General features: G+C 52.7%; 1 protein-coding gene across 2 annotated transcripts in view; it reads right to left on the bottom strand.

Annotated features, from left to right (window-relative positions):
- The window catches only part of PAX5 (paired box 5), a 128640-nt gene extending 104015 nt beyond the window's left edge, over positions 1-24625 (bottom strand). For both annotated transcript variants that reach the window (XM_053931595.1, XM_053931594.1), the window contains exons 1-5: positions 24528-24625; positions 16959-17124; positions 12470-12667; positions 8115-8179; positions 6057-6185 (exon numbers count right to left, since the gene is read on the bottom strand). In XM_053931595.1, the coding sequence (XP_053787570.1) occupies positions 6057-6185; positions 8115-8179; positions 12470-12667; positions 16959-17124; positions 24528-24573 (604 nt within the window). In that variant the 5' untranslated portion in view covers positions 24574-24625. The remainder of the gene's footprint in view (positions 1-6056; positions 6186-8114; positions 8180-12469; positions 12668-16958; positions 17125-24527) is intronic.
- Positions 24626-24954: the final 329 nt, after the last annotated feature.

Here is a 24954-nt window from a genome sequence, read left to right as displayed (position 1 = left end):
ACCCATCCCTTCTCAGGAGGGAACAGGACTTTTACACCAGAGCAGATGCTCACTAGAGGTGTACTGGGATAAGCAGGACATTGGGATCACACACAGAGGCAGCACTGACTGCCAGGAAGAGGAGTGTCTGAGTGGACAGAGGAGTCCCACATTCCCCTGGTCCCCTCAGAGACCAAAGAATCTGGTATTTGAAAGAGTAGTATTTCTATTACCAGGGTACCTACAGTAAGATCTACTTTGCCTTTATAGAAATTTGGAAAGCCATAGCTAGAAAGGGATGTTTACACACTCCTGGCTAACTTCACGGCTGGCAGGCCTCTCCTGATAGCCCTGGGCGCCCCAGGGAGCTACAGGCAGGCACAGCAGCTCTCACCAGCCAGGGCTTGGCCACGGCACAGAGCTGAGTAATGAGGTGGGAGCTCTCTGCTGTCACAGGCAGGACACTGGGACCAAGAGGGCAGAACAGAAATATGTTTGTCTCCACCAAAAGGAGGCAGAGCAGCAGAATGCCCCCGGACACTATCCATCTGCCACATGTACGCACTGCAAGTCACGGCACAATTTCAGACAGGCACAGGGATGTGGACATCACACCTGACTGTTCTAGGAAAAACTTAGCACCAGCTGTGGTTCTGGTGTTCAACTTTTAAAGAAGTGGACTTCAGGGAAAAGCAGAAAAAATCCTTTACAAGCCTTTCTGGAAGCCTCCTAGAGTTGATACCTTGGCACATTGTCCCTTGACCACAAGGGAAGATGACAGAAGAACCTGACAGCACTGACTCCATGTTAGGCTCTCTTTGGAGGCCAGTGACCCTCTCATGCAGTTTCCCAGACATCTGTGCTCACAACCCTTCAAACTTCTGCCTAGATATGAGTGTAGTTTCTTATTTCTGTCCTTCTGGGAAAACATAGCTCATGGGCCCTGTTATGGAGGAAAGACACAAAATACAAAAACAGTCACTCATGCTGAGTAGTATGTTTTGCTTTTCTCTGTCTCTCTCTCACTGACATGTCAGTGACTTGGTAAGTTCTTGTCCACCTTTGTCACTGCCAAGCAGTTCTTCAGCTGATCTCCAAGTGGCCATGGTGCTGGTGTCACTGGAAATAGCCCTGCCAGCTTCCATGCACTGCTCAGCACCTGCGTGGATACCCAGACATGCCTAACCCAGGGCATCCCTTCATGAAAACATAGTGACTGTAAAATGCTATGGTTCTATAAGACCTTGGATTGCACCCATCATTGTGTGCAATCCTTCTCATTTCCTTCTCATTTCTATAAGTGTCCTGGCCCCTCCTGGAGCCTTATTCTCTCAGACAGAAGGTTGTGACCCAAACACCTGGGAACACACCATACCTGTGATTAAAGGCATTTTTCAAAGAGTTCAGTCAAGGAAAGAAAGCACCAGCACTTACATCATCACACCAGATCCTGACAGCAATGTTGGATTGTAGCTGGTGAGAATGAAAACAAAACAAAACAACTGGTACAAATGGAAGTTTCCTGCCACACTGCTTTCAATTCCCCAGACTCCTCCACTGCTGGGAAGTCTCTGTTAAGATTGAATTTTAGATTCTCTGCAGCTCTTTGATGCACATATCTAAATCTGCCTGACCTCTCCTGCAGCAAGGAGCAGACACTTGTGCCCTGTGTGGCACTTTGTTGAGGGTGTCCTGCTGAGTTTGGGCAGACCCGGCCACAGAGAGTTTGCGGTCAGGCACTTATGGCTGCACAGCGCCTTCTGCTCGAATCAGCTGAAATGGGAGCACACAGACCAGCTGGTGTACAGAGCTCACGTCCTTGCGAGGAAACAGCCCCTCCTTGCCACCACGGCTGCACCTGAGCTGAGCAGCGACAGGATGCCCCTCTGTGCCAAACCCTGCATCAGCTGACACCGGCTGAAAGGTGCCAGCTGGCACACTCCAACATTGTGCCAGGGTAGTGATGACCCTAGAGTGGGTTTTTGGGTTTGTGGGGTTTTTTTTCCACAAGTTGGACTTTGGTGATCCTTGTAGGTCCCTTTCAGCTCAGGATATTCTAGGATTTTAGCCATAGCAGGATGGGCCACATGACGCTTGTGTCCGTTGGCCATCTCTATTTTAATAGCATGCAGGTAATGCTAGGGACACAACAGAGTCCTGGACTTTCAGAGAAACTACCGTATACAAACAGATTTCAGACTGACTTAGCTGCTGTTAATGTTCACCTGCTGCCCCTATTACCTGTTGGTATTGAAGATTTCTGCACATTTCTGTGTCAGAAGCGAAGGCACAAGCATATTTCCAGAAGGTCAAGCACTCACACCCCAACACAACCTGAAGCAATTGCTCCAAAAAGGCATTATTCCCCTGTGGGGAAATAGTTAGTGCTTTGCATAAAGCAAGGAGGAGACAGAAGAATGGAGATTCTTAGAAGTCCTCCAACTCTGCTTATGCTGGTTCATAAGCCCACCAGCAGCCAGTCTCATCTCTCTGCAAGAGAACAGGAAAAAAGGTTCTTCCTTCAGCCCCAGGCCAGCCCTGACAGGACCCACAGCTGCAGCACAGCACGAAGAGCAGCTGCCTACACTGAAGGCAGAATTTGCATATAGACATGGCCAGAGTGAGCAGCTCGAGCCCTCTAACACCAGCAAGCAGAGGGCTGGTGCACACAAGTGCAGCAGAGCTACACCCAGCATGTAGGTGCCAGCATCGCCCCCACACACTCCCCTTGCTCTGCAAGCACTCTTGGAAAGGACCAGCAGGCACAACACGATTCCCACGGAGCACAGGCTCTTTGGGATGCCAGAGTCCATTGGTGGAGGGATGTCAGTCTCCCCTTGAGACAGTCCCAGGACAAAAGGACATCCCGGGTGAGAAGCACATCCCATGCCTCAGGCCTGCATTCTTGTTCCAGGATCCCTCTCAGCTGGCATGGCACAAACACAGCAGTTGTTGTGCTTACGCTTGGGCATAAGCCCTTCTGACATCTCTTCCACACCTGCACAGCTCTGCAGGATGGAGACCAGGGCTAGCAAAGAGAGGAGTGAAGGGAGAAGGAGGGTTGGGCTCTGTCTGGCTGTGCACTGGCCCTTCCTCCCCCATCATTCTCAGAGAATCCTCCAGAGCACTTATGGCCCAGCAACCTCCTTTGTCCCCAAAACATGTCCTGACCTATGGACAAAAGTGTCTTTTGCTCTCTTCTCAGTGCTCAAAAAGGATTGTTTAACGTCACTTCAGAAAGCATTGACTTTCAGACAGGAGATGCTTGGCACTTCCCAAAATACACCAGGTGTCCATCATGAAATCACCACTGCTCACCCGACCAGCTGTTGCAGGTGCAGTGAAACCAGCCCCTGCACATACCTGGGCTCTCAGCAGTGGATGGAGCATTCAGCTTGCTCTGACTTGGGGTCTTGCTGCCCTAAAATAGACCCCATTGGGAGCAGGCACCCCGTCAGGGTCACTCCGTGCGTTCCTGTCACCTATCTGCACCTCCACAATCCTTCTCTGAGACGTAGGGCTGGGCAAATTTGCCACCACTGCACCTGAGGAGGCAATTTGAAGGCAGAGCAGCAAGGTGGCTGCCTGGCATCCTCCACTGCTGGAGGCTGCAGCAGCTGCCTGTATCTCTCTGCCTCATTATGGGACAGCCTGCTCCTCATGCCAGTCTCCAGTAGCATGTCCTTTAACCAAAAGTGAAAGCAACTGATCCCCCACGAAGGCACATCTGCTCCAAGTCCATATTACAACAGGGGAAAAAATGACACCTTCAGCTATAAAAACCAATAAAGACTGTCTGATTTGGTTTGCCCCTGTTGCTACCCAGCAAGCTCCCCACTGGGTTAAATACTGGTGACATCTGCTAATAAAATGTCAAGAGTGAGGAGAACAAAACTGATTACTGAATTATATCAAGTGCTCAGTGCAGCTGGAAGGGCAAGTCCATCCCACCTCACCCCCAGGCTGAGGGCAACCAGGACATCTGTACAGCACTGCACAGCCAGTGGCTCCAGGAAATGTGTGCAGGGAGGCAGAGCAGCAGGCACTCATCTTCCAACAGACAAAGGATATAATGCAAGGGGCTCTCTGCAGAGAGGGCCTCCCCAAAGTCGGGAAATGGTTAAATTTCACGGTTAAATTAGGTTAATGGTTAAATTTGGTAAATGGTTAAATTTGCTCTGCCGCTTGGGCACCCACATCGTGATACAGGCCAAAATTAGGTGACATGCTTCTCTTTATATCAGAGGAACGTAGAGGATATATGATCTTTATATTAGAGCCTTGGGACACCTCCACGAGCACAATGCACTCACCCTCACCCATCCAGAAGGACCTTGTGGTAAGCAGGATAGGGTGGGTGTTATGAGCTCCTGGGGTTCCCCCCTAACAGACAAAGATGTTGGAGTACCTGACTATGCCTCTCCAAACCTGCAGCCCTGAGCCTATTACAAAAGCATTTTAAACAGCCTGCTGAGGACAGCATTATTGTCCAGCCTAGGAGCTCAAACCCCATGACTCATCCTGCCAAACTGATGGGGGTTGCTTTAGCAATCACATGCTCATTTCTGAACGTGAACTGAAAAAAGCTGAGAAGGTTCTCAGCTCTACTTCTGGAACTGCTTTTGCTTTTCAAGGAAACACTTAATCCTTTTGTCTGCAGTTAAAGCAGTGTCTTCTGACAGGCACCCAAAAAATGGCTTTGTGGCACAGGAGCCATGTGGTATCAATACAGACAGCCTGTGTCCTGACCTGGCTGATAAAATATAAAACTTCTACCCTACCTGCTTTAATATATATATTTAACTATGCATTTATAACCTGGATTTGGAAAAAAAAATCAGGTATATAATCACAGAGTTAAATAACAATGGTATATTTAGCAAGAACCTGAACACAAGGAGCTTTATATTTCCACCATCAAATTAGTTCTCATGTGGCTGAAATTGGCCCCCCAGCCTCTTGAAGTTTTTCTCCCAGTTCAGTAAATCTGGGTCTACTCTGCACCCTGATCATGTGTTTGCACTAAAGGATGCACAGGCACGTGACCCTGCTCCTACAGCTCAGGCACCAGGCTGCTGATTTTAGCTGTGTTTCCTCCAGGGAATGGGGGGCAGGTTGGGGGGTGCCAGTACAGCTTCAGCCTAACCCCCACCACCCCCTCCATCCAGGAGGGTTTGGGCAGCAAGGGAGAGCAGGGGCAGTGCAGGGATCTGGACCTGCACTGTCTGCAGGGCACTGCTGGGCCTGCACCTGCAGCAGGAGCTGAGGAACATGGGTGCTCCTCAGCAAGGGGCAGGAGGCTGATTCAGCAAGAAAGGCAGTCACTCCTCCACCACACACCCTCTGCGCCCTCAGCTGAAAAAGCCCCACTACAGTTCTGGTGTCCCCTCTGCTATACAAATTGTGTCCACAGCCATGGCCTCAGCTTCTCTATGTAGACTTTTCCAAAATGAAAGCAACACTTTAAACTAAAGGTACTTCAAAAAGACGCTGGCAGAGAATTTCTCATCTTGTACCTTCCACTCCATCTCTGGTGCCTTTCTCTCCAAAACATTGTTTTCAGTAGGATGCAGAATAAAACAGGACCATACACCCTGTGAATCTGAGGAGTGTATCAACAATATCCAACCCCAACTGGACTGTGCTTATTTCCACCCTTCAAGACTGACAAATGTCCCAGGTGAAGCAAGTCCTGAGAGAAGCAGCACAGCAGATGTCTATGCAGTTAATTTTCTGTCACTTTGCAGGTATTTCCTATTTCAGGTGGCCACAGAGTCAACACAATTGTGTCTCTTCCCCTCTTCACTGGCAGGAGGGAAAAGTTTCACAGTGTGGAGGAAGGCCTGGCTCAAAACTGACACACTGCCATACCTTTCCAAAACGCCTGGACAAGCCCCTGCTCCTGGCCACTGGGTCACTGGGATGGTCTCTGCCTTGTCTGTGACCTTGGCAAAGCGTACTGCAGGGGATGTCCACAGCTCCATCACATCACAAGTACACAGCACCTGCCCCAACCCTGCCCCACCCCTCTGGCCGTGCAGCCGAGCACTCCCCTCCCAGAAAACAGCTCCTGCTACCTTCGTCCCGCTTGCGCTTGTTGCTCTCGGTGCCAGGAGAGGCAATTCCCAGGATCCCACTAATGGAGTAGGACGAGCCAGCAGAGTCAGTGGTGACAGAGGACACCTGGGTGACTGATCCTGTGGAGGCTGCAAGGCAAGGACAGGCAGTCAGTTGCAGGACGGCACGGGCACCAGCTCACTCAAAAGCCACTGGCCCCCATGGCATGAAGAATATGGGCTGGGGCTCCCAGCTGGCCATCGTGGCCCCTCCAGCTCAGGAAGAGCCCTTACCCACCCCAGCCATGCCCAGTCCAATCCAGCAGCATGCCACAGCAGCCCAGTGCAGGGGTGGGAGGAAAGGCATGGTCAGCCCTTGCCCCCATCACCAGGGATTGGGTCTGTGTGCTGAGGGACAGGAGATGCTTTTCCCTAGCAGTCACACACCCCATCTCACACAATGCTCAGTGGAAAAGCTCATTGCCTGGGAGAGCAGAGGCCCTCCAGTGATACAGCAGCCCCTGTCACTAGCAAGGTGGACAGGGCTTGCTGGGAACACAGTCCTGCAGAGAGAGGAGCTGCCGCAAGACGGTGGAATAGGTTCCAGGACCGGAACCTCCTGGGAGCAGAGCAACCTGCACTTGCTGTACTGTACTAGCTGCATCCTGAGAGACCACACCACTAGCCTCTGGCCAGTGGAGACCTTGCACAGCTGGGGTTGCCTGACAATCCATTTTGCTTTGGAAGAGAAAAGGGTACTGTTTGTGTCCAGCAAGGGCAGTAACTCAAGGGCAGTCTGGATATGCCAGATTGCACAGAAAACATTGCCCTTGTGATGCTCTGGGTATCCAAGGCTTCACAGAAGCAGGCAGAGGAGGGAGCACCACCATCACCTCCTTCAACTTACAGGCTGAGCCATGTCCCTACATCCACACAGACCCCAGGGACATGATGGGGGGATATACATGTGGGACCACACCAAAGACCCCCAGACAGAACTCATACGGAGCAAACCCATGTCAGGAATCCATGCTCCCTCTATCAACTCCAAGCCCTGAGAAACAAGATTTTTCTTCTCTGTTCTTGACTTGTTCAAGAAAAGACAGTACTTAAGCCACCACAGTGAGATAAAGGAAGCTTTTCTTCCCCAAGATTGTTTTGGCATTTTCTGGAGAGAAAGGCTAAGGGCGCAGGGTCAACGGTATGACCCCTCTGACAAGCTGAGAAAGTGCAGGCTGCTCTGCGCCTCCACTCCCTTTCTCCCAGTGCCAGCACTCCCTTGCCAAGAGAGAAGCGAGCATTTTACCATATCACAGGTGACAGCATAAAGGCAGAGAGAAACTAGAGCCCCCCACCACTTCTTATGAAGCAAGGGCTGACCAGTGCCCTGACAGGTTTGATGGAACAGGGACAAGAAGAGAGCAGCCCTGACCCAGAGTGAGCCCCTCCATCCCTGCTGCATTGCAGCACAGAAGCACCCACCCTCCTCAGAGAGACACTGTCAGCCAGGAGAAGGGCTGAGGGTGTCTCTGCAGCCTGGGAGTCTCCTCTGGGTCACCCTCCACCAGCATCACCTCCCTCAGGTTGCAGCATCACTGTTCTGTGGCTGAATTAAAAGTTTCAGAAAGTTTTGCTACCTCTTCACTCAAGACTGCAAGTGCACAAAGAACTATGGAAGGGATGGTTGATAGATGGAAAAAACACATTCAAAACTACTTACTGACTAATGATGCAGAAAATGTTATGAATAAGTATCCCTTTCTTGATTTATTACTTTAATTATCTGACATTCTATAGACCCCTATTAGCGGGGTTTTTTTTTTGGTTTAGATTTCAATTTTCTGTCTCATGGTGAAAGCTATTTATCATAATAATCAGTAAAATTCAAAACCTTTTAGCAGTATTTATAAAATTCATTTACTATGTTCAGCCCTTGGAGAATGACAAAGAAGGCACATTAGCACGTGTGCTGAAGTGTTTTATGCAGAATTATCTGTCCATAAGAATGATTAAAAGTTCTTCAGAATATTTGTAATCCATTATTATTTTTTAATGTATTTTTAAAAAAGTTTTCCTTACCTATGCTGTGACTGGAAGCCGGGACCTGCTGATTGGGTGGCTGCTGCACCTTGGTCCGTATGATCCTATGAGTAATGGAAAAACATGACCACTTAGCTGGCATTAGGCATGCAATGGCAGGAAGCATTAGACACTATTTTTCCAGTGTAGGACATCTACATCAATACAAAAAAATGCCTTTCTGCATACGTTGCCCTCTTCATCCACTGAAAGACCTAAGTTGGGCAGGTGGACCCAGGACCACATTTGTACCCGCAGCCCCTGCCATTAGAGTCATCAGGGTGACATTCCACAGAGTCACAGTCACAGAGTGGTTTGGGTTGGAAGAGACAACAGTGGACAGTGGGTCATCTGGTCCAACCTCCCTGCTCAAGCAAGGTCATCCCGGAGCACACTGAACAGGATTGCACCCGGATGGTTCTCAGGATGCTTCAGAGTTTGGTGCTTTGGTAGCTTTGAGGACCCAGTCCTCACTGCCCAGGAAACAGATATCCATAGCTATCTGAGCAGCCAGCACGCCAGTACCCCCTCCCCAGGGAGCTGGAACCTTCTGAGCCCAAAGGCCCCAGCAGGCTGTGGTCTGCACTCTTGGGTGCTGGGACACATTTGCAAGGCTGTTCCTAGAGTATACCAGGTATGGCACTCACATGGCTAGAGGCACTTGAACACCTTGGGAAAGGATCAGCTTAGCCAAATTACTATTTTTTTTTTTTAAGTGTTGGAATAAATGCTAATCTTAAAAGCTGAATGACTACATTTATCATCACTGGGTACATGCAGTCGCTGCTCTGATTGATAGTGACATCAATAAGAAAAAATCCAGAGACACAGATAAAGCAGGAGGCACATGTGGTGGTGCAGAACAGAGGGTACCTGCTACGAAGGGAGATTCTGGGGAGATACTACACATGTTTTTTACCTGCTCATTTCTTTTGCTATGAAGAAACAAAAGACAGTGTCAGAAATACCTCTGGAGATCACACAGCTCTTCCTCACGCTGTGGCAAAATTGGAACAGGCTGGAAGGAACCACGCCCTTGGTTCACCACACACTCCCCAGCCCAGGCACAGGTACAGCAGCAATGCCAGAGTGAGAATTTCCCTCCCTGTGCCTGAAAAACTCCTCTCCCCTTGCTGGAGGAGAGGAGAGGAGAGGAGAGGAGAGGAGAGGAGAGGAGAGGAGAGGAGAGGAGAGGAGAGGAGAGGAGAGGAGAGGAGAGGAGAGGAGAGGAGAGGAGAGGAGAGGAGAGGAGAGGAGAGGAGAGGAGAGGAGAGGAGAGGAGAGGAGAGGAGAGGAGAGGAGAGGAGAGGAGAGGAGAGGAGAGGAGAGGAGAGGAGAGGAGAGGAGAGGAGAGGAGAGGAGAGGAGAGGAGAGGAGAGGAGAGGAGAGGAGAGGAGAGGAGAGGAGAGGAGAGGAGAGGAGAGGAGAGGAGAGGAGAGGAGAGGAGAGGAGAGGAGAGGAGAGGAGAGGAGAGGAGAGGAGAGGAGAGGAGAGGAGAGGAGAGGAGAGGAGAGGAGAGGAGAGGAGAGGAGAGGAGAGGAGAGGAGAGGAGAGGAGAGGAGAGGAGAGGAGAGGAGAGGAGAGGAGAGGAGAGGAGAGGAGAGGAGAGGAGAGGAGAGGAGAGGAGAGGAGAGGAGAGGAGAGGAGAGGAGAGGAGAGGAGAGGAGAGGAGAGGAGAGGAGAGTGAAGCTGCTGGGTGTCAGGCATAACCAGAAGATGGGGTACAGCAACAGACCCCAGAACAGCCAGCCCAGTGTGAGGGGCAGGAACAGCTGGGACAGCAGCTTTGGTGGGGGAGCACAGCCAAAGAGACAGGACTCTGCATGGTCAAGAGTGGAAAGAGCCTACTGCACAAGGCTGTCATGGTGAAGAAAGGGTGTCCAGGGCCTTCTGACAAATAAACATCTTTATCTTTAGAGGAATGTAGACTGGAGCACTTGAAAGCAGCTGGACAGCTCTCAGCTAATTTGAGCAAAGCTAATCACAGTGATTAATTAAGTCTTAACCACACAGACTTGCTTCTGCTATTGAAGAATGGCCTATTACTAAAATTAATGTTATTAATTAATAATAATTATTATTATTCACTTTTACATGGAGGCAGCAGCTCAAACTTGTCTGCTAAAAGGCCCCCTCAGTGGCGGGGAGGAGCTGCATGAGTCCATCCCCATAAACCCCAATGCTCCAAGGAACAGCATCAGCATCGTGGGAGGGAACAACGCAGCTCCGGCAAACACGCCCTGCACCATGGGCACAGGGACAGAGAACCAGAGCGTGCCTCCATCCTCCCCGTGCAGAAATGGCAACTGCAGCAGGACAGGAGCCACTCAGCGAGATCTGGGCTCAGGTTTGTGCTGACCAGGCAGCCCCTCGTTTGTACCTCAGTGGTGAACAAGAATATTGTGGGCAGGGGCCTGCATCCTTTCCCACCAGCAAAGCCCCAAGGTATACACTCAATGTTAAGTATGAAAACAAACCCCACAGACTGCTGGAACTGTAGGATTTAGCATTAAAACCAAGTGTTTTGAGGTGAATTCCAGGTTCTTTGTCACACTATTGTTCAGTCTGGGTTTTCATGATGAGCTCCTAAGCTGGCAAAAACAATTCTCTGGGTAAACAGATTGACTCAAACAAATTGCATGCATTTCTTGAAAGGCATTGCAAACCTTTGAGAAAAGAAGATCTTAGCCAGAGTCACAAGCAGATGAGAAAGAATTAGATTTACAACCAAAAGCCTTAGTGAAAGATCATGAACTGGTTTTCTGATACAAGGGCAGTAGGGGCATGGGCATTATCAGTGTGGAAACATACAAGGATGCAGCAAGAGAAACATGGAAACTGACTCAAAATATGACTGGAAGCTACTTAAATCTCCCTTTTACCTAGAGCTGTGACTGCCTTTTTTGGTAGTTTTTTGAAGGACATGTGAAGTTTTCCTACACAAGCAGAGGACTGCTTGCAACAGCCATGCTTCTCACATGACTCATTGACATTAATGGAAGCAGGTATTTGATATTTTTCCTTAGGTATTTGATATTTTCCTTTGGTTTTCCTGGTGTCTGTAATACTCCTCAAACCCTCTTTAAACTGAAGACACTATGTCCATAGAGTTATTGCATGATGCTCTGGAGCCTCCAAGTCAGGGGCTCCCAAGCAGCAAAACATGAGCTGATCCATTTTTTCTCTTAATTCCACCAACACATGACTCGACATTTAGTCCATCAGGGCAGAGACTGCACTTTCTGCTAGCGCTGGGGAAGCCACTCCGGCTACTCAAGCGGCAACTCCATGAATGCAAATCAGACTGGGATAGCCAATAAAAGAATATTGCATCAATTTATTTCACGTCTGGACGCAAATGAGAGATTTTATAGCGAGCTGCATTCAAAGCATTTGCATGCAGTTGCACAAGTGAAAACCATCTCACCAACGTGGTGAGGAGGAAGCCCGGAAGAGAGTGAAAATTAACAAACCCTGCTTGCCAGGGCCATGGGTACCCAAAAGCTCTGCTATTCATTTCTGACTCTTGCTCTGGCAGGGCTGGAGATGTCACACAGTATTTCACTGGGTTTGCCCAGCCTTATACGTCACTTGACTCAGAAGGAAACCATGGGCACAGAAGGTGTAATGGACAAGGCAGTAGGTTAGAGCTCCTAACCAGGCCTTCTATGAGCCCGGTCCTGACGTGCAAAGCCATGGCAAAACACCCAAACGTGGGACTCAGCCTCCAAATGAGATTGCCCTGCATTTTTTCAAAAGCAATTCCAGGTCACTTGAGTTCTCCAATGCAAAAAAGCAGACAGTGGAGGGCCTTAGACACTACCAACCAAATTCCCCCATTGGTATTCACACTGAACACAGGCCTGGGCCAATGTCAGCAGCACCAGTTGGGTGTCAGGTGACAAAATGGTACGTCAGAGCCATGCCTTGGGTCCCTTTTTTACCCAGATGACCGCCACCCTACTCAATGGCCATCTGAGCTTCCCCCCTGGGCAAAGCCTGTCCCACTGAACCTTCACCCCAAAGAGCAGAACAGGGGCTTTGCTGGTAGCAAACACATAGGGTCATTGCCAGCAAGGGAATGGATGGAAAATGGACTCACGGACAGGGAAAAGGATGGAAAAGAAGTAAAGGCTGGCAGAAAAAGCTGCCCACTCCTAGGAAACCCTCATCATCTGTGGTGCTTCAGCCACTGAGGTAAGCCCACAGCTGCTCCCCAGGCCCACGTGCCCTAGGGAAACAGGTGAAGCTGCTTTCCTTACAAACAGCCCTGAACACCCAGTCCTGCTAAAAGACAAAGCCGTGGTGATAGTGCTTCCATGGAGCATCCACCCCAGAACCACGCCGAGCTTTACCTGTTAATGGAACTGACACTGGGCACAGTGTCGTTGTCACACACTCGCTCAGCAAGGAGCCTGTCCCTGATCTCCCAGGCAAACATGGTGGGATTTTGGCGTTTGTACTCTGCAATTTTTTCAACGACTTTGGGTGTGGCGACCTTTGGTTTTGATCCTCCAATCACTCCAGGCTTAATACTCCCGGTTTCGTAATACCTGGGACAACATCCAAAACAAAGCTTTGGTTATCACACACAGACAGAGAACATGCTCTGAGATTTATAGAGAACATCATTTCAAGGTAACCAAACCCCAGCAAATCCTGAGATACATCTTCACTTTCACATACACATCTCCTGCCTGTGTGGTTCTTTATCACCTAATAGATTAACTTATAGTAATTGGAATTGGGCCTCAGGATACAATATATATTTTTCTGTAATAGCAAAACAAAAGAAACAACGCAAGATTAAAGGGCATGCTGAGATCCAAAATTAACTGAAAATGTGTGTTATTAATCAGCAGTACTGGCAATAATAGAAACAAATCACACCAAAGACTACTTTTTGCAGTGGACTCTTTTGTAGCAAATTACTGTTTTTACAAAAATGCTGTCATTAATATCTACAGCTTGTTATGATTCAAAGTGAAATGAAGGCTAGGTATTGTATTTTATTTGCACCTGTGAAATAAATACACCAGTATATCTTTTTCCTGTTTTATGATTTACATATGCATATTGTGGTTTTAATAGTTTATATTTTCCAAAATGTATTCTTTTCATCATTATGTTTTCAGTAGTTTCAATAACAAATTTTGAGGGAAAGGGAGCTGCTCATGCTCTGGAGGGGTCCAGCTGAGGCAGGGTTGGTTTCTGTGACCAGCACTTCCTCAGGTGCAGCATCTTCACCACCACCAGCAGCTCTGCTGATGCCATGCCCCCAGGAAAGGTGGAGAATGAGATCCCAAAACCAATATAAATCTGACTGCTTTTTCACATGTACATCACACAAGATCAACTGCTTTTGGTAGCTTTCCCATAATACATGGCAGCTGAGATCCCTGGGCCCTGCAAGTCTCCTCCTTTAATATAGTCCTGAACATGCTGCTAAGAGCAGAAGTTGCATCTCACGTGCTGAGGGCCAGAACGGAGACCAAGAATGAGACTCTATTCCTCCCTGCTGCAGTCAGGGCCTTCCACACAGGAGGCTCTCTCACAGCCCAGCACTTCCTTGTATCCTATGAATTTTCACATGACCAGATGAAAAACAAACCCCAGCTAATAAGTTACTACCCTGGCTGCCCTAATCCTGCACCCCCTTTCACACGGAGCAGACCCCGACTCTGTCATCTCTCAACCAGGTGCCCACCGAGCTGTGCTTGCAGCAGCTCAATCACAACCATTCAATGCTCTGTGCCCCCATTCCTAGCTCAGAAAAAAACTCCCAAGCAGGAAGATAAGACTGCTTATTAAAGTATTTTTCCTGCAAATATCTGACATAACCATTACAAAAAAAAAAAAAAAAAAAAATTCTCATTTCTCCCATCTTTTGAGCCTGAGCAGAGCACAAACAGTCTGCACAGCCAAAGTCTGCCTCCCTGCCTCCCTGAAACATGCAACCACGTTCATCAGATTTTTGCCTGGCTACCTGTTTTCAGTGTTTCTGGGAGAGCTTGGTATGCAGGGCCTAAAGTTCCTTTAAAGAGACTGACAACAAATTCTTCATACATGTTCTCAGATACTTTGTGTGCAAATGTTGACTCAGGCCTACCAGTCTCCATGAACCATTTATGCAATATCCATAATGGCAAGGGTTGAGTGTTAGAGGTGTATTAACCCCCCTGCTGCCTCTAAATGCTGTGAGCTTTAAGGCAGAAGGGAAAAATTTAGTTTCCCTTGCACTTCCATGAGGACATGACAAAACAACATCAAACATGGCCCATAAACCTTCCAAAATCTTGCACCTCTAGTCTCAAAACTTTGAGGTTGAGGTTGCTGGCACCACTTCTTTGAGGAGGATGTAGAATGCAGCCAGGCAACACTACAAATGCCACCAGACAACAAGTCACAATTTTCTTAGGTCTAGAAAAATTTTGGATTTCACTAATGTTTCTTAGTGCTTTCTTGCAGCAGTGCCCTGCAGTCCAGGACAGCCTGGCCAAGAGGAGCACTCCCAACAGTGCAGGATGCTATGCCTGTACAGACCAGCCACGGCATTCCCACAGCTGATCCCATGGCTGGACAGCCAGAGAGGGCCCTCGCCATCACCATGCTGCACTGTGATGAGCCCACCAGGGGACAAAGCTCTGGTACCTACAGAGCAGCAAGACCTCGAGTCTCAAAGTCTTTAAGCTCTGCCCACCTGCCTGCTCGCATGGCCTCAAGGCCAGCCCAAGGAAGGCTCACCCTGCCAGGGAGGAGCAGGATGGGGCCCAGATCTGCTCCCTGCATCACCGTGGGGACAGTTCTCACCCTGCACTGCACAGACACACAGACATCCCCCTCCTCTCCCCCCCAGCAATGACTCTGGGCACAGTCACAAGGCCTGCAGACTGCATGGCTCCAGCGTTTCTGACTCTCATCTCCATTTTAAAGGCAAGGATCGCTGCAGCCAGCATTATTCCATGTGCATCAGGTCAAGGCCTTTTGCTCCAGAGTTGCAGGTGTAGGGTGGGCACCACCACAGCACCCTCCTCTGAGGGTTAAGAGCTTCACTTGCCCTGCCCCTGGGTATATTTTTAAAACTGCATCTAGCACAGAAAAATTCTGATAATAAAATTCCAAATGCAAGAATTTATCATAAGGATTCCCATTTTTTCACACACATGCACACATATGAGAAAACATACACACACAGAGATGCAATTACAGAGACATTTTACCCACTGTAATTATTAGTTAGGAAAATAATGAGCTATGAAATTCCAATTTATTGTTGACAACTTTAATGACAGAGCTCTGGAACCTCACTCTGAGCTCAATCGTGCAAATATATTTAACAGCAGACCTAATTGCCAAAAGTAAAAGCATCAGACTTTTGCCTGGTGGATAAGTAAATCGCCTGTTTCCAAGCTGTGTGTTGGTCCTGATGGGAATGCAACAGTGAGCATCACCAGCCAAACAGAAGCCAGGCAGGCAGGCAGGAGCAGGAGCCTGTGCTGGCTGCACGTGTGGAGCCGTAACTGAGTGAAACAGCCCGTGGTGGGCAGCATAAAGCCCATGGAAAGTTCTCCTCTCTGCACCACTTCAAGGCATTTGTGTTCTCAAAACTCCAGCAGGAGAAGTGCGTGTAGGTTGCAGGGAAGGCATATCCCTGTGAGGAAGGATGAGAGATAAAGCAGGAGCGCCGAGTGCAGCCTACACACTGCAGCTCTGACACTGAGCGCGCATGTGGAGCTGCTGCTCACGAGTTTGGGCAAGCAGAGGTAAGGTGGTTGTGCGAAAACGACAAGAACTGCAAAACCAGGGGCCTGTGATCCTGATACGGCCACTGATTGATCAACACATCCCCTGTGTGTTGCTGCAAATTAAACACCTTGATCGTCTTTGCAGCTGTGCTATGCCCAGGAAAGTATGCTTGTTAGGAATTGGAAAAAAAATTTAAATAAAAATAGTAAAATGCTAAACAATGAAACTAACTGTGAAATCATAACAAAGAAGTCACTAATTCACTTCCAAATGATAAAGTAAAATGTTTTTTAAAAAAATAAAATCCCCTTTTTATAAGTTGCCTAAGTCTGTAAGAATACCTGGGCTTCAAAACCATTTGAAAATGGCAATTTACTCAAATTAGATTAAGTTTGCACAGAAGATTAAGAAATCAAAAAGGGAAAAAGCAAGCATGGCATTTTTTACCTGAATCTACACCAAATTTTAAAATGCAATCAGGAAATAATATGACTTCAGAGTTTAATATCCTGTTGCCATAGTGTTTGGAGAGACCTACTCCCAAAGTAGCCAAAATAGCTTTAAGATGGTTACTAGTTACTCATGGTGTTCTGTGCTCTCTTAATCCAGTTGAAGACTGGAAAAAGATGTTTAATTATAAACAGTGGGATGGATTGCAGAATAGCTTGCATGAATGTGCATGCCACAATATTGATGAAATATATAATAATAATATTGTTTAAAAAGAGTTCTACTCGGGAAATAAAACAAGTAATTTCCACAAGTTCTAGCTTTTTTTCACGTTTTGTTGAATATAACTCCCAGATTTCCCTTCCTGTTCAGAGCAGACAGGTGCAGGACATGCACTATATATACAGCAAATATTCATGGCATTCTGCACTTTGCACTAGAATTAGAAACTGTAGCAGGGGCTTACAAGACCTACGGATGTTGGCTGGTTTTTTCCACCTCAAACACATAAGAATACGACTCCTCAGGAAGTTGCTCCCCTCACTGGACTGTCTCTCCTGTCTCTGTTTGTTTGCAGCCTCTAGGTCTGGGACTGGCACCGACACGTTTCTCTTGATGGACACAGAAGCATTTGCCGTCTCCCTTTACCTGCCAAGTATTTTGCTGACACAGCCGTGGCTGACGCGGAGCTGCCGGGAGATGTCACACGGCCGGACCCCTTGGTGGGCGAGCTCCACGATCCTTTGGCGAACGACATCTGGGAGAGGGCGGCCGTTCACAAAAACACCCCCCAGCTGATTCACGCCTCCATGTCCTGAAACACACAGGGGAGGGGGAGAAGGGCAGGAGAAGAGCTGTGTGAGAGTTTCAGTTGTCTCTGCAGGGCAGAACCCCCAGCCCCAGCGCTGGCCGGCGCTGGGAACCGCCTCCCCAGAACCGGTCCGATTTCCCCAGGAGGAGCAGGGAGCTGACCTCACTGCCGCAATGATGCTTGCCGGAGGGGAGGCAGATCGGGGGTCCCCTGTGGGAAAACGGACTGAGGAGCCCCTCAGTCAGGTCCGGCACCCCAGCGGCCGACCACCCTTCTCCCGAAGCCGCGTTAGCGCAGCCACGAACTCCAGGGCAGGCCTGGGGCTGTCCCGTGGAGCGGAGGCTTCTCAGAGCCCCGGGCTGGGAAGCCAGGGGAAAATTAGGCTGGGTGATCACTCAGCCCACATACTGCCCTGTCTAAGCACAGAAAGATACCTGAAATTAAACACACTGTGTTTTGTTTTGGTTTTCCCCAGATGCTTTGAATTAATCAAGTGGGGGAAGGGGAAAAGAAAGAGAAAGAAAGAGAAAAAATGGGCGAGAAGGAGAGAGTGAGACAGAAAGACAGGAAGAAAGACGAGACAGAAAGACAAGACAGATGAAAGACAGACAGAAAGACAGACGAAAGAAAGAAAGACAGACGAAAGACAGACGAAAGACAGACAGACAGACAGACAGACAGACAGAAAGAAAGAAAGAAAGAAAGAAAGAAAGAAGAAAGAAAGAAAGAAAGAAAGAAGAAAGAAAGAAAGAAAGAAAGAAAGAAAGAAAGACATTCTGCTCCTAGAATTTACAGCTGTCTTGGCTGATATCATGATCCCACAAATAAAACATGAACACTTGGGCAAGCCTAGTATGTGACTCCTTTTTGAGCAGATTTTCACTGTTCACATTTATCAAAGTGAATTATATATCTGACGGGATACAGGACCCACTTGGAGGAATAGCAGCAAAGCTGTGTAAACCCCATGAATACACATTAATCCCCCATACTAGAAGGTATTATGATTAACTCTTATGTTGTTATTCATCCAACTACTTATATTACAGAGGAGTGGAGAAGCTAAAAACAAGCCATAGAGATAGTACAGATGCCAATTCTGGAACAAAAGTAATACAGAAAATGTCTCTGTTTAAGCAGTATTGGAACTGTACTGACTAAGCTGGCAAGCCAAATGCCTCAGTTATTAAAAAAAATCTATTTTTATTTTATCTGGTTATTTCACTACTGATAAACTGCTGTCAAACTTTGCAACCACCTTTTAACATTGTATGGACACATAATACACCCGCATGAAAAACGTGATGTTAAACGCTGTGGCGAGCAGACAAGAGCCTGCTCTGCCTTCACCAGTGCGAGAGAGGCAAACCCTGCCAGCGGCCCAGCGCTTCCCTCCGGTGCGCCGGAAGCGCACACCGGTGCGGGACTCCTGCCTGGATGGATGCCCGGGATACCGGCGCTGCGTGTGAAACAGCTCCGTGGCGGAGGTAAACGGGACCTGCCCGGGATAAGACCTCGGGGCTCTAAGTGCAGTTTGAGCGGGAGGATCCTGTGCTGGGATGGGGGAAGGAGAGGAAGGAGAGGAAGGAGAGGAAGGAGAGGAAGGAGAGGAAGGAGAGGAAGGAGAGGAAGGAGAGGAAGGAGAGGAAGGAGAGGAAGGAGAGGAAGGAGAGGAAGGAGAGGAAGGAGAGGAAGGAGAGGAAGGAGAGGAAGGAGAGGAAGGAGAGGAAGGAGAGGAAGGAGAGGAAGGAGAGGAAGGAGAGGAAGGAGAGGAAGGAGAGGAAGGAGAGGAAGGAGAGGAAGGAGAGGAAGGAGAGGAAGGAGAGGAAGGAGAGGAAGGAGAGGAAGGAGAGGAAGGAGAGGAAGGAGAGGAAGGAGAGGAAGGAGAGGAAGGAGAGGAAGGAGAGGAAGGAGAGGAAGGAGAGGAAGGAGAGGAAGGAAGGAAGGAAGGAAGGAAGGAAGGAAGGAAGGAAGGAAGGAAGGAAGGAAGGAAGGAAGGAAGGAAGGAAGGAAGGAAGGAAGGAAGGAAGGAAGGAAGGAAGGAAGGAAGGAAGGAAGGAAGGAAGGAAGGAAGGAAGGAAGGAAGGAAGGAAGGAAGGAAGGAAGGAAGGAAGGAAGGAAGGAAGGAAGGAAGGAAGGAAGGAAGGAAGGAAATGAGAGAAAAATAAAAAGAGAGAAAAAGAAAGGGAAAGAACAGGAAGAAAAGGGTAGAGAATGCATCATTAAGATATGCCTTCCTTAGGGAAGGGGCCGACTCTACTCCTGGAGCCTGTCCCCAGTCCCCGGAGGCGGGCGGGAACCGGGCCTGCCCCGGCCGGGAGCATCGACCCTCCAGGCGCCGGAGACAAAGGCTGGGGCCACGGCCGTCCCTCCCTCCTAACCTGCCACAGCCCTGGGCAGCGGCACCGGCGCCGAGCCCGGCTCCTGCCCACCGGGGCCTCTCTGCTGGGGTCGCGCTCCCCGGCAGCTGCGGACCGGGAGCCCCGTCGGGCCGGGGGCTGCTGGAGCTGGGGGGCATCGAGCCCCGTCCGAGGCTCGATGCGGGGATGAAGCAGTCGCCCCTGCCCTCCGCAGGGAGGGAGGACGGGTAGAGACTCGGGGGGCTATTTTGAGAAGGGGGAGGCCCCAGTGAGGGATCCGCGGGCCTAACCCAGAGCCGTGGTGCAGCCAGGGCCGGCGGGGAGCTAGTGGAAGCGAAGGGAGGCCGTCCTGGGGACCCGCCGACGCGGGTCGGGGCCGCTCCAACTATGCCCAGCCCGCCTCGTCCTCGCGTCCCTGGACGGCGGCGGCCAGCGGCTGTGCCCACGCGGGAGGAGGAAGCAGCGGGGACCGTGTCGAAGGGACCGAAATCTCTCTCGGGACCGCCCCGGCCTCGACCACCGTTCCCTGTGGCCGCGCTGCCTCCTCGCTCCTCCCGCTGCCGCCGGCTCCCCGTCCTCCTCCGCCTTTTTGCATGGGGGTCCCGACCCCACGTCCACCCTCACGCCCCCGAGGAACCGCGGGTCCGGAGATCGTTTGGCAGCAAATGACCTCGGAGGCTTCCCGGCCGCGGCCGGGACCGGAGAAAAGGCACCGGCATTTTGGTTTTATTCCTTCTGTTTGCCCAGAAATTCCTGAGGACAACATCGATTTTTCACAGCCGCGAATGACGGCAGAGGCGCCGCTGAAACCCGCCGCGGTTGGTCCCGCTGGGGTGTCCGGCCCCACGCGGGGAGCCCGTCTTCTGTGGGCTGCGTGTCCGCTCGCCACCGGGGCCAGGGGCGCTCCGGCGGCGGGGGATTCCGCGCCCACCCCCCCCCCCCACCCCGCCCCCGCACCGCGGGCTTTCCGACCTTAAAGTTCGCCTTTGGAAAAAAGTGATTTGGTTTAATGCCGGGAGAGGAATAAACGCGGAGGTCGAACGCTTCCTTGCCGCGAGACGGAAAGTCCGCTTTCACGGGGGCGGCAGAGCCCCCAGCTCTGCACAACCCCAGAAATCGAGCCGCAGGAAGAGGGATGGGAAATGGGCAGATGAACGGGGAGCGCGGAGAAGACTCGGGAGAGAGGGAGGGAATCTCCAGCTCCGGAGCTCGGTGGTTTATTTTGCAAACAAATTTCTTTGAGCCGAAAGGCTGCGGTGCACCGGGAAATGAGATTAGTTCTACCTTAAATTCCCTCGCAATCTCTCGCCGTAATGCAGCGTTTAACTCGCCGTGAGAGAAGATGTCATTTCACATAACACTGTGCTAATGGATAAGTCTTCCCCGACCTCTCAAGCACAACAAATCTCGGGCGAACCCATCGCGCACGACCTGTTAACTTCACCGGCTGCCCGCTCCGCCGGCCCACGCCGCGATCGTGACGCCATTCTTCGGGGTTTAAAAAGACAAAAATCTTCCCTCCAGCCCCGCTCCTCGCCTTTCGCATTAGTTCAATTTGTTCGGGGCTTTTGGGGGGCTTCTATTTGTTTGTTTCGGGGTTTTAGTTGTTGAGAGTTATTTTTACTTTATTTCCAATTAACGAATTTCAAAATGTTGAAAAAGAGAAAGAATATTGTGCAGCAAACTTTTCCGTTCGTCAGAAATACCTGGCGGCTTTCCCCCCGGATATTTGATTTAGGGAGAAAAATGACCATAGGCACATGTATGTAACATCTACGTACTCATCCGTGCACACAAGCGCGCGTCCGTATGTACTGATGGCGGTACGTACGTCTAGAGACGTGTTTATATATCCATCTGTACAGACACACACACACAGAGCGACATCGGCTCTTTCTCGCCAGGAAAACGGCCCCCGGACCGGCTCGCTCCCCTCCGCCGGCCGTCCGCCGTCACACCGATCTCGCCGCGGGGAGAGAACGTCGGCACGGCCCGCGGACAGAGACGATCGCGCGCAGCCCGTCGCGGCCGCTCAGACAAGTTGAAGGGCAGCCACTTACTGTGCATCGCTGCGAACGGGTCGTGCTTACAGTGTATTTCCATCGGAGCGGTCCGCGGCCGGGCGACCTCGCCGAGCTGATCTCGATTCGCCGGCGGCGCTCGGGTTTCGGGCTGGGGGAGGGAGCCCGCGAAAAAGGACGGAGACCGACCAGAACCGAACAAACAAATAAAAAAAAACCCAAACAAACACATAAAAACAAAACAAAAAACCAAACAAACAAAAAAAAAAAAAACAAAACCGAAAACAACAACAACAAAAAAAAAAAAAACAAACGAAACAAACCAAACAAAAACAAAAAAAAAAAAAAAAAGAAAGAAAAAAAAAGAAAAAAAGGAAAGGCAACCAAAAAGGGGCGAAAAATAAAATCGAACAAAATCCCTCAAAAAGCGAAGAGTCCTGCCTCGTGACAGATCGCGGTATCCAAGAGCGCTGGCCGAACGCGGCTCCCGAGCCGCTCGCAGCCTCCAGAGGCTCCGTCGGGGGGCCGCGGAGCGGCCGCCCCGGGCTGAGCCCCTGGTTAGAGCCGCTCCGCGGGCGGCTGCCGATGCGCAGCACCCACCGCCGGGCTCCGGGGCGTTACTGGGCGCGGAGAGGGGCGAGCGCCTCTGTCCGGCGGACCGGAGCCCAGCGCTGCCCGCCCGACGGCTCTTTGTGCTAGCGGTGCCGGCGGCTGCGCGGCGGCTGCGGCCGAGGCGGGCGGCGGCGGGGGCGGGCGCCCCGTCCGCGGGGCTCGGTCCCGGGGCGGCGGCGCGCTCCGCCTGTGCCGCCCCCCGCCGCGCCGCTCGCAGCAACTCGCGGCGCCGGGCGGGGCGGCGGCGGTGGGCGAGGGGAGCGGCGGGGGAAGGTGTGCGAGAGGGCGGGGAGCGGAATGGGGGCCGGGCTCGCCGCGGCCCCGCGGGACCGGGCCGCCCCGTCAGCGGCCGCCGTCCGACCTGGGGCGCCGGCGCGGCGCGACCATCGCTGCCCGCCCGCCGGGGCCGGGGCCGCGGCGCCCCCTCCCTTCCCCTCCCCTCTCTCCCTCTCTCTCCCCCTCCCTCTCTCCCTCCCCTCCGCCCGCCGCCGCGGCGGCGGCGCCTGGCTGGCTCGGGCGGTGCGCCCGGCGCGCTGCCGGCCGGCGGCGGGCGGCGGGGGTTGTGGCGGGCGGCGGGGGCGGGGGCGGGGCCGCGGGGCGGCGGGGGCGGGGCCGGGGCGGGGGGGAGGGGGGGGCCGTCGGGGCCGCCCCGGGACCGGCCCCGCCCCGCGGCCCGCGCCGCGCGCGCGGAGGGGGCGGCGGGCGGCGCTTCAGCACCGCGCGGGCGGACAGCGGCGGGGGCGGGGCCCGCCCGTCACTCAGCGCCGCGGCCAATCGCAAAGCCGGGCTGCCGGCGTCCCGCATTGGCCGCCGGGCGGCGGCGCTGCCCATTGGCGGGGCCGCGAGCCAATGCGGGGCGGGGGGGGGGGCGCGGCCGCTCGTCCCGGGCCGTGGGTGGGTCGCGGCCGGGGCTGGCGGCCCCCCGGGCCCGCGGGACCCCCGACGGCCCGGCCCGCGGCCCTGCGTCCTCCGGCGGCCCGACCAGCTCCCCGCCGGCGCCGCCGGTCTCCCACACCCGGACGGCGCGTGCCGGCACCGTGGGTCCGGCAGCCCCGGGAGCCCGGGCCGAGGCCGCGGTCAGGGAGGTTCTCCTCCGCCTGCTCGCGCTGCCCGCCGTCGCGCCGGGGCTCGGCGGCCGCCGCGCCCGGCAGCGGAGGGTTTCCACTCAGGCCGCCGCGCCCGCGGGTCCTGCCCCGCGGCGGTGCTGCCCCCGCCGAGCCCCCTGAGGCGGCGAGCAGGCCCGGGGGGGGCTCTCCCTCGCCTCACGGGTGGCCCTGGCGGCGTGGCGCAGCCCCGCTGAACCGACCTCCTCGCCCTCGGCCCCGCCACCCGGATGTTGTCCCACGGGGGTCTTTGTGGGGACGAGGGTGCGGGAGAGCTTAACCCGAGCAGCGGCGAGACCTTCCGGCCCCGCTGAACCCTTTCGGTGACGGCGGCAGCGGGGCTGCGCCCCGGCCCCTCCGTGGGCAGCGCGGGACCGGCGTTCGCTGCGGACGGGCGGGCGCGGGCCGAGTTTTCGTTGAAGTCGAAACTGCCGAGCGCGGCCGAGCCGCCGCCGCGGAGTCGGCACGCAGAGTCCGCCCGAAGAACGGCGAGGGCCGGTCCCCGCGCGGCCCCGCAGCCCCGCCGGCTCCGTCGGGCGGCCGCTCCCTGCTGCCGCTCGGCGCCCCGGCTCGGGGCAGCCGTCGGGGATGGCGGGCAGGCTGGGCCCGGGGGGGCAGCGCCGTCCTGCGCGGAGGGGACGAGCGGGCAGGCAAGCCCGGCTTACATCCTGCCCGGCCCATGACCCGCCCCCCCCACCCTCGTTCTCCTTCTGCTTCTTGCTCACCCGGTACTGAGGTGAAGCCCCCTCGGCCCAACTCTCTGCAGGGGCCAGAGGCGGCAGAAGCTTTAGAGCGCCTCGTCCCGGGGTCCCCGGCCCGTCCTCGTCATCCTGCCCGGCCCAGGCAGCGCTGTCGGTGCTGCTGCCCCTGCGGCCACCCCCGCTCCCGGCCGCCTCTGCCGCGCCATGAAATGCTTTATCGATTAAACGATTATTCAGGCGATTTAACTAATAAAAGGCCCCATCGATCGCTTCGAAATTGCATTCCGCCACCGAGCCGCCAGGCCGCCTCCGCGCCCTCCACCGCCCGCACCGCCGCCGCCGCGCTATCCGCCGTGACGGGGCCCCCGCCGCCGCTGCCAATCCCCGCTCCCTGTCCCATTGCCCACTTGGCCCCAGCCGCGGGGCTAACGGGCACCACGGAGCCTCTCCGCGGCTTTCGGAGACTCGGCAGCCCGCCGCGCCGCCCCGACGGCCTGGCGGGGAGTTGGTCCCACCCCGCCCGGTTCTGCCTCGCGTCCCCGCTCATGTCGGCTCCCGCCTTGTCCGCGGAGCCACCGGGCTCCCCGCAGCCCGTGGCCCGAGTCCCACCTGTGCGGCTGGCTCGGGGTGTCGCGTAGGTTTTCTCCAGCTCCATTCCGGCTCTTCAGGACTTGGGGAAACGGAGGCAAGAAAAAGTTTCCACGTCGTATTGCAACCTCTTCCTTTTCCCTCTTTTCTTTTTTCCCCTTTTCTTTTTATTGTTTTGCGTTCTTTTCTCTTTTCTTGTATTTTCCGTTTTTCTTTTCCTCCTTTCTGTTTTCTTGTCTTTTCTTCTCTTTTCTTCTTTATTTTTTCTCCTTTCTTTCTTTTCTTTATTTTCTTTCTTTATTTTTTCTCTTTTTTTCCTTTCCTTTTTTTTTTTTTTTTTTTTTTTTTTTTTTTTTTTTTTTTTTTTTTTTTTTTTGTGAGGGGCTCTCTCAGGTTGGAATAATTCAACTCTTCCGCTCCCCGCCGAGCTTTTGCAGCTGATCACTGA

Source organism: Vidua chalybeata, chromosome Z (assembly GCF_026979565.1).
Source record: "Vidua chalybeata isolate OUT-0048 chromosome Z, bVidCha1 merged haplotype, whole genome shotgun sequence".
NCBI classification, from domain to species: Eukaryota; Metazoa; Chordata; class Aves; order Passeriformes; family Viduidae; genus Vidua; species Vidua chalybeata.
The sequence above is the reverse complement of the archived record's forward strand: the minus strand, read 5'-3'. Positions and strand labels throughout refer to the sequence as shown.